Below are 12,648 nucleotides of genomic sequence, written 5' to 3' on the forward strand. Positions count from 1 at the left end.
ATGCCTCTATCTTGCTCATTTGTCTACCGTTTGCGATTGGGCTATTTTAATATAACGATATAATTTTGTCAGACCGTCACCAAATCTAAAGGGCTAATACAGGACTGGCATTTCAAAACAGGCGTAAAAAAAATCAAGAATCAAATGCAATTTTATTTGATATAAAGATCAGTAGTCAAAGCCAAATGTCGTCGTAATACGTAGAGGACTCCAAACGCTTCAAATTCGAGATCAATATTAAGTAGTCACAGCCCTCAAGTCAGACAATCCAATATGGCACGCCTGTCGAACTTGAAGTTCGCCCACGACGGTGCAACGAAATCGTAATACGAATTATCTTCCTGCACCTCGTCATTTGGACTGCTGTCTTTTTGTACTGGCGAGAAATTGTTGGTATGAGTATTTTGCGGCGTGAACAACTGTCTCTTTGTTCCTTTGCGATCTTTTCTATTACTATTTACGAATGTATTATTATTCTTTGTATTACTCCCGGAACCGGCATGGTTATTCCCATGATTGGTGTGTCCATTACCATGGTTGTTACTATGGCCATTCTTATATTTAAAATTACTATTATTGGGATTTTGTTGTTGAAACTCTTTAATCTCATTCTCTAGACCTTGTGAAATGGATTTGCTCTTACCCTTACTAGTTGAGGCCTCAATATCGCCCATAGACTTGTGTCTAGTGCGTCTTGTACTATTATTAAAAACTTTCGAGGTCCGTTCAGACGCCCACCGCCTCATTCGTTTTACAAATGGTATCACCATGAAGAAAGCATTGGGACTGACCCCCATCTTGACTTTAGGCGTCATATCTTTTTTGTTCGAGGGCAAATCGGCTAGTGCGAACCATTCACAAGCTTTTATTTCATTCCTGGTGCGAGGTTGGAATTTAGTGTCGCGGGGTATGTACCCAATTATGTACAAGCGGACAATTTGATCATGAATGGTTGCTTCTATGTAGTCATTCTTGCTAATAAGTTTCGATATATCAAAGCCTGTTTCTTCCAATACCTGTAACAAGTATTATTAGGTATATTTAAAATTATACTCTAAAAAAAAAACTAGAGGAATATGTATGTATGTAAAAAAAACTAGCAAAAAAGGACCTGTTTTTATTCCATTTTTGTCAACACAGTATATCTCTTTTCACTGATCCCTATTAGCCATCATATCTGCTACCTGCCACTATCCACTGTCTGTAACTTTTGAAATTATCACCTGCTCCCATATACATACAAAAATTCTATCAGCCTTCAAGTGTTTGAGCAATGACAAAGTTAATTAATAGTGATAAAGTAATTAAGTGAGTGGCATAAGAGGGAGCCTGGCAACTACTGGAAAACTAGGGAAAGGCCTATGTTCAACAGTGGACAGTTAAAAGATGATGATGATAAAGTAATTAACAGTGATTTATAACTCTTAAACACAATTGTATTTGATTATACGTGTTGAAGTGCCATGATTTGTTAATGAATAATCCTATACTAAAAATTATTAACTAACTTCCTATTTATTAACTTAACAATTTACTAACTTCTCTGGCAGCACATTTCCATGGCTCCTCATCCTCGTTGACTTTCCCTTTTGGAAAACCCCACGAGGCCTTTGTCCAATAGGACTGCACCAACAGTACATGAGTTAGTTCTGTATCCAACAGTATGGCACCATATGTCGGCACGGTTTGCTTATATTCCCTCCAGTTGTCTAATACCTCATCGAGACTGCTCACATGCTCTCTCAACTGTGGAACATGCTGAAAAACAAATACAATTGATTTGATAGTTATATTAAAATATATTTTGTTTTGTATAATATTGTCCTTGATAAAAAGATTTAATTAACCTAACTAAGGTTAAGCAGATATATCTGATGCTGATAGTGATCCAGGCATGCTTAAATCTCAATAAAAATAAGTATAAAAAGAATTATTGTTAATACTGTTACTTTCTAGTGATTGAAAAGTTCAACTAATCATCATAGAAATTGGTTTAAGTATAGTGTTTGAGGTGGAGAAGACACTTTTTATTGCAGCCACACAGACGAAGCTTTGGACATAACTAGTTTTTTATATTTTCCTAAATCTATTTATTATATTAAAGAAAATATATAAAAAAAATCTAAGACATTTATTATATTTTTAAACAACTAAAAAAAAAGAGGTTTTCAATTTAGTAACATTTATTTTATGGTTATGTTACCTCAGAATGTTATCTTTCACAAAATGATAAATGAAATTATTCTTTTCATCTGAAAAGTTATACTTTCTGATTAGTCCCACAAAATATTATCTAAATTGATTCATGAGTTCAGTTTTAAATCAAAATAACTGGTTTTGCTATAATTAAAGTTAACATTTTATTTTATGCAGAACAAAATATTAAATTATTTAAGAAATTTAATGTTCTAATAATAAATTCAATATTTAGCACCCAAAAGCAATGGACAAAGTAAACTTTTTTAATTAGACTTTTTGGGTAATACAAACATATATGTATGTAGAAAAAATATAATTGGGCAGTATAGATATATATGGAATACAATTACAACTGTTTTTATTTTATACACCTTCACATAATACTTGATTATACTTTAAATAAGTTTAATCAAAAATCTAACTTATCTTACTTAACTCAACCTTTAAATAATGATTAAATATTAATAAAAATATAATGTTTTTCTAAAATAATGATCTAGGTAATTACAAATAATTAAAAATATACCTGAAATATATGTGCCGCAAATTCTCTTATTCCACATGGATTGAGCCTATTTGATTCATCTGTGCAATAATAATCCAAATAAAACCAATGGGCCAGTTCAATTTGAAAACAAATTCTGACCAAGTTCCCTCTGTCTTCTGGTGGTAAATTTATTATAAAACGACTAAAAAGAAAAATATTTATAAGTCATAGAATATCTAAAGTTATAAAAGAATACACTTACGTCTAAAGAATGATAGATCTTCTATTTACAAACATATGATTTTAATTGGATATTGTTTTCTTAAAATAGCGGCCTGTAACTGAATTTTTTCCTGACCGAAGTTTGTTGTTTCTTACATACCTGCACAAATCATCTAATATATCTATAGGTATAGAGTGTTTTGCTTGATTCCCAGATGTAGATGCCATTATAATTTCTAATAAGTTAAAATAATCTAATATGATAAAAATCTATATGGAACAAACAAAATATGACATCCAAATGGACGAAGCTGACACTTGACAGCAACAGTTAGAAGTAAAATTATTTGACAATGACAATGTGCGAAATGGTGAAAAAGTAAAGGAAATAGTGAATATTTCATTTCATTTCATAAATTAAACAGCTTTAATTTGAGAAAACATAAATACGCTACAGGACAACGCATAAATGTTTGTTATGATTATGGTGTACTTTAAATGTTACTTGGAGAAAAATAATAATTTTCTGGACACGAGCCTCTTATATAAAACGTTATTAGAAATGATAAAACAAAATGGTGATTGCCATTAAAAAAAGAAGAAAAAAGACGTACAGACTTATATGTAACGATAGTATTTTAAAAAAAATTTTTTTGGAGCATACTACAAAAATTATTATGGCCCTAAGACTTTAAAGTTTAGAGAGCCTGGTTTAGACGATCCTAACTATCGTTTAAGGATTTTTTTAATATTGACAAAGAGGCAGTATTGCCTATTATGACACTAACAAGAAGGAAACGAGATAGAATATTAGAAAGGAACAGTAACAGTTTCTTTCTTTAGTGACATATTTAAATAAGGAAACTACAGTAATAGTAAAAATATTTGACGCTAATTTGGAAAGGATAAAGAAATGTATACATGAGAACATATTATATAGTGTTATTAGAAATAATAATAATGCCTAAAAACAAGAAATAATAATACTGACTGGTTGACTGATGGAATGACATATATCATAATTATCAGATAATAACGATTACTTGCTCTGTGATAATAACAGATGAGGTGATGTGGGTGCATTCAATATTGGAATTCAATACTTAATTAATTTCTTTATTTCATATTATACTACATATCTCGTAATTTCATTAGTAATAATGGATATTACGCCATTATTTAAAGCTTGTATAAAAACAGTGAAAACTCGTAATAAGGCTTTTGGTATCCAAAGTCCTGGAATCGAAGATAAACAGCGTATACTGAGAAGTAAACCGAAAACTGGTTTTACTACAACTGCTAAAGATATTACTTCCCAAATAACTAGATTACGTGACTTTCTGTTAGAACATAGAGAAAGGTATCTAAGTTTCTTCAACAATGTCACTGGAAATGAAATGTCTGAGACGGAGAGAGATCAGATCGATACAGGGGCGCAGAGAATCATTAATACGTGTTCCCATTTATTGAAAGAATTTAGGAATGACAACCGCAAGTTATCTGTCTCACAACAGACTAGGGAATACATGGATGCTGTTATTAGTTTAATAGATATGTACTTAAAGGCTGTTTGTAAAATCCACAGTGAATTAAAAGCCTTAAGGGTGAAACGAGCACTTGATATCAGAAAGTTGTCACGCCTGGAACTACCACAGACTAAATCAAATATTCCAAATCCATTTTTAATTGATAAAGTTGAAGAGAAAGATCCTGAAACAGTGGAGACAGAGGAGACAGATACTGTAAAAAGAAAATTAGATTTGTCTGAGAATGAAATAGCTGTCATGTCAGATGAAGAGGAGCTAAGCGCTGAAGAGTTACAGATGTTCGAGTCAGAAAATGTACAGTTGTTGAATGAATTGAATAGTATGACGGAGGAAGTTAGGCAAATTGAAAGTAAGGTACTCCATATAGCAGAATTGCAGGAGATATTTACTGAAAAGGTAAATAACAATCTGAAATCTTAATAGCAAACTACTTCCTACTATTACCATAAATGTGATAATTTATAAAAATGTTTGTTACTCATATCATGAAAACATAAAACAGTAGAAAAAAGAATTTCATTCAATTCCAAATCATAATAAAGTGTTAGTAATGCAGGCAATCGTAAGAATATACTATATGCAAATATAGAGTTAATCTATATTAATATAATAGAGTGAAATTATTTGTACACATCAATATCTAGAAGTACTAGTCAGCATTTTTTGTGTATTCAATATTATTATATCATCATAGTGGTAGAATACTGACAGATCTGACGAATATTACATATAAAAATCTGTTAGTATTCTACCACTATGACAATATGTTCTTAACTTAAGCTGTGGAGAACTGTTAATTATAAATGTACTTTAAATACCTTATAATCACTAATATATAACAGTCACTATGTAGTAATAACCTTCATAGTTAAATAAAATTGTATATAGGATAGTGTTCAATGTACTTATTAAAAAAAAATTAAACCTATTTATAAGAAAGAATTAATTTTGATTGAATGATCGGTATCTGAAGATATCTCTTTTATTGTCTTATGTGCCTATTTAACAAATCATCATTATCAACTGACAATTGTTTTGAATTTAAATACAAATTGAATTTAATCTTTGTTACAGGTTTTACAACAAGAGCAAGATATTGACAGAATATCGACAACAGTTGTAGGAGCTACAGAGAATGTGAAAGATGCAAATGAACAAATCAAACAAGCTATCCAGAGGAATGCTGGTTTAAGAGTCTACATATTGTTCTTTTTACTAGTTATGTCATTCACCCTATTATTCTTAGATTGGTATAATGATTAAATAAATCATAAAATATGTTTTTAAGTATACAGATTTGGATTTTCTTTTATATTTAGATATTTATGTCTAAAAACAACAGCAGATCTTATGTATTAAAATGGACAGTATTGTGGTGCTGGTGCATTGATCAAATATTTAATCGTTGAATGTAAATGCCTTGAAATAACTCGCACTAAAGCATATGCTTTGATAGTTATTAACAAATTTGTTTTTTAAATCATTTTACGAAAGTGATCAAGTAAATGGTTAAAATCTATTGTAAGATAAGAAAGTAAATACTTTTTTGTAGATTTGTTCTGCATTTCGTCATAATCATATCAATCATTAAGTGTCCACTGCTGAACTACTGAATACAGACCTCCCCCATGGGGGTTTTTGCCAATAGTTATCTCGTGTGGCATGCGGGTTAGAAACTAGTTAGGTTTGGTGAAGTTACACTGCTCATGCATTTATCATTAAATTCCTTTAATCGTCTAATACGACACACATTGGAAAGAAACGGCGGCCCATATACCGCGACCAGCGGGGCTACAAAGATATAATTATTTTAATTTATATTTCTCAACTATTATTTATCTTCATTCCATATCCATACATAGTAATTAGAGTTATATGGATACTTGAATTACTGTTATTCATAGACCACAGAAAGAGGAAATGAATTGTCAAGTCCTATCCTTAATCTATATCACTGACATTTGCCGTCATAAATCAAATCAAAACGCCGTAAAAGTGTTGCTAACTTATTTCTTTTATTGCTTATCTAGCTCCTTTTGTCTTTTCCATACATTTAATATGGCGTCTAATAAAAGGATTGTTTTTAGCAAAAATTGTCACCAAAAAGGCATCAAAATGATTAGTCTTTAGAACCATTAAATTTAAAAATATGTGTATATTTCAATACTTATTTACTATTGTAAATTCTATAAAAGTAAACGTGTGTCTAAAATTTTAAATTATATTCATATGGTACATGGCACGCATGAATGTCTTGATAACGCACCGACATTGCGACAGTGGCATTATACTCACAGTAATACATGGCAACACTGCGCATTTCGCGAGAAGATAAACACGAATTGAAAAAATTTTGTTTATCTATTCGATAATTTATTTGTTTTTCAATTCTTCAAATAGTTTATTTAACTTGCTCAGACTTATACGCAGAAAATATATTCTTATATTCAGTTTTTACTTTTTGTTGGAATTCTATGTACATGACGTTAAAATACTTAAATAAACTCATTCACTCAAGACATTGGTTAACTACGACTAAACAAGTTTTTGTACAAAAGCCGTATTGTACAATAGTTGCTAAGAAGATGGAATCAATAAAAACCATGAAAGATTTAGGCTATGGATTCAATATTGGTTTGTACATTATTAAAATTATTATTTTCTACTCTAAAAAATTTGCTTGTTGGATTATGTTAAAATAACTATGGGACCAACACTGGGAGTAATAATTGAAAAAAGAATTACCGAAATTATTTATTACATAAAATATAGTACATACAATAATACGGGTGAATTGAAAACTTCTTTTTTGTAATTGCTTAATAATCATGTAAAAAATTGTTGTACATACATTATATATCCTATATGTACATACATTATATATCGCCCATTGTTTTCTCATTGTGATTATTTCTTGTAATTATTTATATTTATAATAAGTTTACTATTGTAATCTTTTGGAGGAAACAATAAAGAGTATCTATATATAACAATTGTATTAATTTTTTAATCTACATAAAAATTATATTAACAAAAAACAATATTTATAAAACTTATATATTAATAATATTATATTATTTATTTTAAATTTCAAACTATTGTGTTTTTATTGTTGTCTGGGCTTTAAATAAATATTTAACTATTATTACATCCGTCCAGATGGGCAGCTTAGAAAATTGGATACAGATGGCCAACCAGGTGATGAACCCTTCCAATTTAATGTCAGTGACCAGCATCAGGAGTGCCAGGCGCACTATGAAAAACTTGGTGATGCTATAACAAATTATGTGTATCACATCCTGGAAACACAGGAGAAACTAATCAGATTGCCTGTACCTGAAGGCTCCAGTGATGGTACATTCATATTTGTATCTAAAGATTATGATAAGAAAGACACACTGATGATTCTTATAAATGGTTCAGGGGTTGTAAAAGCTGGCCAATGGGCAAGATCGTAAGTAATTTGCTTTGCTTCACAATTTTTTTTAAAAATTCTAAATTGTTACTATTATATATCAAATGAGGAATAACACAAATTAATCATGTTTTTTATTGTGAATGGCGTATTACAACTGATGATAGGTTATGTGTTAGTATCCTACATAATAATAGCTTTTTCCATAAAAAGTTATAACAGTGAGGGTGGTTCTAGAAAAATTCTGACACATTGAATTATTGATATACAACAGTTGCTATAATTAAAAAAAAATATATATTTCAGACTAATCATCAATGAAAGTTTAGAAATGGGTACACAAGTTCCTTACATCAAGAAAGCATTATCCAAAGGCTACGGAGTTATGGTCTTGAATACAAATGACAACTACTTGCCTAATGGAAAAAAAATAAAGCACAGTGGCACAGCAGAGGAGCATGCACGCTATGTGTGGGACACTTATGTTACAAAATTAAAGGTTTCATCAATAGTAATAGTTGCTCATAGTTATGGAGGGGTTGTGACTCTCACACTGGCAGACCAGTTGAAAGATGCATTCAATGATCGAGTAAAAGCTATTGCATTCACGGACTCTGTGCATGCATTCTCAAATATTAAAATATCAAAGAGTTTTAAAGAGGTAAAATTTTTGTATTATTTATATGATTTCATTTATAAATATAAATAAAAATATAACAGTTATGTGATAGTGATGTTCCTGCTTCAGATTTCAAGGAATTGGATATCATCTGCTGCACCTTTGGATACTCCAATGAATACACCAGATTTTGATTGTGCCAGAGTATCGGCAGGTAAATAAATATAAACATTTATAAGTAAAAGTAATAAATCTGGTGGTATATTTACATTGTTCAATTTGTTTCAGGTCATCCAAAACATGAAATGACTTCTTATGCATGTATAGACTCTGTGTTTAAGTTCTTCGAAGAAAAACTTGGCAAATGATTGGTCCTGACTTTAGTTTTGATGCCTTATTAAATCAAACATACTAATTAAGTTTAATTGTTTTATTATTAATAATAAATATACTCTATTTATTTATAAAAACCATATTTATTTTTTTCCTTTTGAGTAATTTTTCATCCAATATTTAATATCCTGTTTGTTAGCTCTCACTCCTAAAACTGCTGACTTTGAGTTTACATCTTTCATAACAAATGGTGAGAAACCTGCTGTGTAGTCAGGGTCCAATGCATTTGTTTTGTTCCTTGCCATTTTTGTTGCAAATCTCTTATGTATGTGCTGATCTTCAGTCAGTATTGGATATTGGAAATGTTGACCTCCCTTGGGTGTAGGTAGACTGAACCTCTTGCCTCTGGCTGATAATGGTTTCCGTCCATTTATATGTATATGTTGATTACCATGCTCATCAACACTAACAGCAACTTTTTTCAAAGTGGCATGACCACACTTTGGACAAAATAGTTTTGTCATTACACTAGTGGTTTTGAAGCAGGTGGTGCAACGAAAAATAAAAGTCCGAAGTTGTCTGATTACTCTTCCGTCAATTGCAGTAACATTGAGGCCTATCTGTTTAAGTACATTCTGCATAGCAAAGTCTGAAGTTATGCAAGCCACTTCAACAGATTTCTCCTCAAACTCTCCCATATCCATTTCTCTTTTCTTCTCTGATAAATTTCCTGGTGTTATCCACTCTCCACCATCACTGTCAGATTCCTCCTCACTCTCTGTTTCCTCTTCATCTTTGTCTGAAACTTTAGTTATAATTTCATTCACTTCTTCATCAGCCAAGTTCATATTTTTTAAATTTTCTATTTCCTCTGCTAATATTCCATCATCTTCTACATCTAACTGTATTTTTTTAGTATCATCTGCCTCTACAATTTCGTTTGAATCAGTGTTGATGTTTGATGATTCTGATGTGTTCTCATTAACTCCAACTTGTGTATTAACTAATTTCTCATCTTTCTTATTTTCAGGATATAGATTAAACCCTCCAATTCCAGTCACTTTGACAGTTCTTTGCATTGTAGGCTCAGTGTGCAGATGTTCTGTGCCCGCCTTTTCTTTTTCCAGTTGGTATGTTAACGCCATTACCTTGATATCGGTTGCCGATAGGCTCGTATAGTCTCCAGTTTTCTTCGCAAAGTCCGTAATGAATTTGATGTTCTCAGTAAATACATCTTTGACCTTTAAATCGTAAGGAAGAACTACTAACTTTCTGCGCTGTCTATCGTTTGTTATTTCGTCAATTACCTCTTGCAATGTGTAAATATTCTCCGCTATATCCTGCAGGTTAGCTGCTTTTATGAATGCCGTTGTGTCCACTACTAAATGTTTTATTTTCTTCGACATGGTCTTTGTTATTGTCAGTTTTGCTATAAAATCTTGTTAATTAATTTTGTAAAACAAAATTGTGGTATAAACACTATATTATTTATACACGTGCAATTGAAATAAAATTCGCAAATGTGAACAAATGTATAATCAATTGCTCTGTTAACAACTGACAAAAAATGACAATTCTCTACTACAGAATATAACAGACAGCTACGGAACAAATGTCTATATTTAATAATTCAGTAGACGGTTATGTTTTATGTAACATAGCGATTTGTGAAGAATTGTTAGTAATGGAGATATTTGTTTCCATTACTAACAATATACCATAGGCACCAGAGAATTCTGGTTCACTCGGTTGAGTGTACTAGAATCATTCTCTTACATATGCCTATACACAACACCTATGTTTACTGGTCATAAGATCGAGAAGTCTATGTCTGTGGTAAAAGTCAAATTTATAGTTTTCATGTTGGCAACATCACCTTATATATCTACCAATTTTTTTTATCTAACCTTATAGAAAAAAAATTAAATCTTGTCTGCAAACAAATTCTGAACATATTATGATATATTATAATTTTATATAATTCAGCAAATTTGTGATAAAGATGAGTTCTAAGAAAGGGAAGCGGAATTTAGGTAATAAACACTTTCCCATAGCGGAGTCTGTGAGTATAGCCCTCAAAATTCAACTGGACAAGTTTCTGAGTGATGAAAATGAAACGGAGCTCAAGTTTCCTACGTTTCTGTCGGCTCAGGAGCGCGGGTTCATCCATGAAACTGTCGCCAAATTGGGCTTAAAGTCTAAATCTCGCGGGAAAGGTAGGCTCCACATATTATTTTTCTCTCATTATAATCTTAGGAGACTCCACAATAATTGTGAAGTCTTTCTGCATTGTTTTGTAAATATTTAAACAACGACATTTTTATATTTATATATGTAATAATAAACTTGGGCTCAATAATAATAAAGGGTTATCAACATAAATTTTAAGAGTTTTATATATGAGAGTAGTTTTTGACCAATATTTATTCTTAGCTTTTGACATTTGTATAAAGATATGACAATGAACAAAAACTGAATTTTGGTGAATTTGATAAAATACCCAAAAGTTTAATATTATATATATTTAGGTATCATAATAAAAATAAACTTGTCTCTGCTTTACAGTTATTATTCAGTATATTTTATTATATTTTATATGTAAAACTGGCATTTCTATAAAATAGAATATAAATTTAAAGCTACTATAAAATTACAAATTTGTACAAGATAATGTCTTGTAGTGAACTGTAATTAATTCTATCTATAGTCTTTATAACTAAAAGTGTAATTTGACTTAGTATGTAATTGTATTATTAATTAATATTTTATTAATAATTATATTATTTTTCTTTATTTTATATATTATGTGAATCTGTTACAGATTCTTATGATTAGTCAATTATATCTGTGATCTTTCTAAAAACTGTTATAACTATAATACAATCTTATAATCTATACATGAGGGCCTACCATAAACACAGAAATTTGATGTTAAAATTATATAATACATGCTGTTAAAAAATATTAAAAATGTTAAAATATCATTCCTCTGGATTATTAGTATAGGATTTATGATGAATGAATTATTAAGCTCTATTTACTGGCTCAATTTCGGTATGAACAAAAATATGAAATTTATCCTGAAAATTCAAAATTCTATTTCATGGTAGACCACATGGTTATTATATTTACAAAAAATCCTATATGATGTGTCTAAAAATCTTTAATAATATTCCTATATAAATAATATAGGAACTTCCAATAAATAAATTCAAAATTAAATTTCATAAATGACTTGTAAAGAAACATAGATAAATATCTAGTATAAGTATTGTTGTTGATGTATGAATTAATCAGTTCCTACCAAAATGTGACATTTGCATGCTATTCTGTAAATGGCTGAATAAGCTTAAGAATCTTTATTTAATATAAGACTATAGATACCTACCCTATTTAAAGCAAATAAATTTATTATTATATTAACTTGAGAACCATTGAATAGATCTCATTTCAATAGATACATATCTAGTTCATATTTAGCATATGTTTTATTTGGTATTTCTTTAAACAATATTTATTTATAAACATTGTAATGTTACAGGTGTCAACCGTTATATAACAATTTACAAAAGGACCGGCTCGACTATAATACAAAATGATGCCAAGCTGATACTAGATTCAAACATGAGATGTAGTATTGCTGAGCTATCAAATGCTTTCCCCATTACTAGCAAGGAGAAAGATGATTTGAGCTGTTGTCCTGAAAAAGAGAGAAGTCCTCAGTTGACTCATAAAACACTTGGCCAACTGAATAATGGTGTAGCTCAGGTGGGGGGTAACCATAACTTATTGTTAACAAGCCTCATATAATTTTTATTTTAATATA

General features: G+C 30.3%; 5 protein-coding genes across 5 annotated transcripts; 3 read left to right on the plus strand and 2 right to left on the minus strand.

Annotated features, from left to right (window-relative positions):
• Positions 1-133: 133 nt before the first annotated feature.
• On the minus strand, positions 134-3,232 carry LOC113510655 (m7GpppN-mRNA hydrolase). Its single transcript, XM_026894132.3, has 4 exons — positions 3,069-3,232; positions 2,726-2,888; positions 1,540-1,758; positions 134-1,016 (listed from the first exon to the last, which is right to left on the minus strand). Exons 1-4 carry the CDS (start codon positions 3,134-3,136, stop codon positions 255-257), a joined length of 1,212 nt encoding a protein of 403 aa, XP_026749933.2. The 5' UTR covers positions 3,137-3,232; the 3' UTR covers positions 134-254.
• Positions 3,233-3,941: 709 nt separating this feature from the next.
• LOC113510685 (syntaxin-18) lies at positions 3,942-5,751 on the plus strand. The gene is made up of 2 exons (XM_026894181.3): positions 3,942-4,851; positions 5,530-5,751. Exons 1-2 carry the CDS (start codon positions 4,069-4,071, stop codon positions 5,716-5,718), a joined length of 972 nt encoding a protein of 323 aa, XP_026749982.2. The 5' UTR covers positions 3,942-4,068; the 3' UTR covers positions 5,719-5,751.
• A 1,021-nt stretch (positions 5,752-6,772) lies between these two features.
• LOC113510683 (FAM172 family protein homolog CG10038) lies at positions 6,773-8,908 on the plus strand. Its single transcript, XM_026894180.3, has 5 exons — positions 6,773-7,089; positions 7,615-7,909; positions 8,177-8,531; positions 8,619-8,703; positions 8,778-8,908. Exons 1-5 carry the CDS (start codon positions 6,930-6,932, stop codon positions 8,855-8,857), a joined length of 975 nt encoding a protein of 324 aa, XP_026749981.2. The 5' UTR covers positions 6,773-6,929; the 3' UTR covers positions 8,858-8,908.
• LOC113510681 (RNA-binding protein NOB1) lies at positions 8,905-10,405 on the minus strand. Its single transcript, XM_026894179.3, has one exon. It carries the CDS (start codon positions 10,226-10,228, stop codon positions 8,966-8,968), a length of 1,263 nt encoding a protein of 420 aa, XP_026749980.2. The 5' UTR covers positions 10,229-10,405; the 3' UTR covers positions 8,905-8,965.
• Positions 10,406-10,695: 290 nt separating this feature from the next.
• LOC128202367 (3'-5' RNA helicase YTHDC2-like) lies at positions 10,696-12,648 on the plus strand. Its single transcript, XM_052902474.1, has 2 exons — positions 10,696-11,038; positions 12,364-12,648. The coding sequence occupies exons 1-2, from the start codon at positions 10,825-10,827 to the stop codon at positions 12,630-12,632; spliced, it is 483 nt and encodes a 160-aa protein (XP_052758434.1). The 5' UTR covers positions 10,696-10,824; the 3' UTR covers positions 12,633-12,648.

Source organism: Galleria mellonella, unplaced genomic scaffold (genome assembly GCF_026898425.1).
Source record: "Galleria mellonella isolate WM207_F2 unplaced genomic scaffold, CSIRO_AGI_GalMel_v1 utg905, whole genome shotgun sequence".
Taxonomy (NCBI): domain Eukaryota; kingdom Metazoa; phylum Arthropoda; class Insecta; order Lepidoptera; family Pyralidae; genus Galleria; species Galleria mellonella.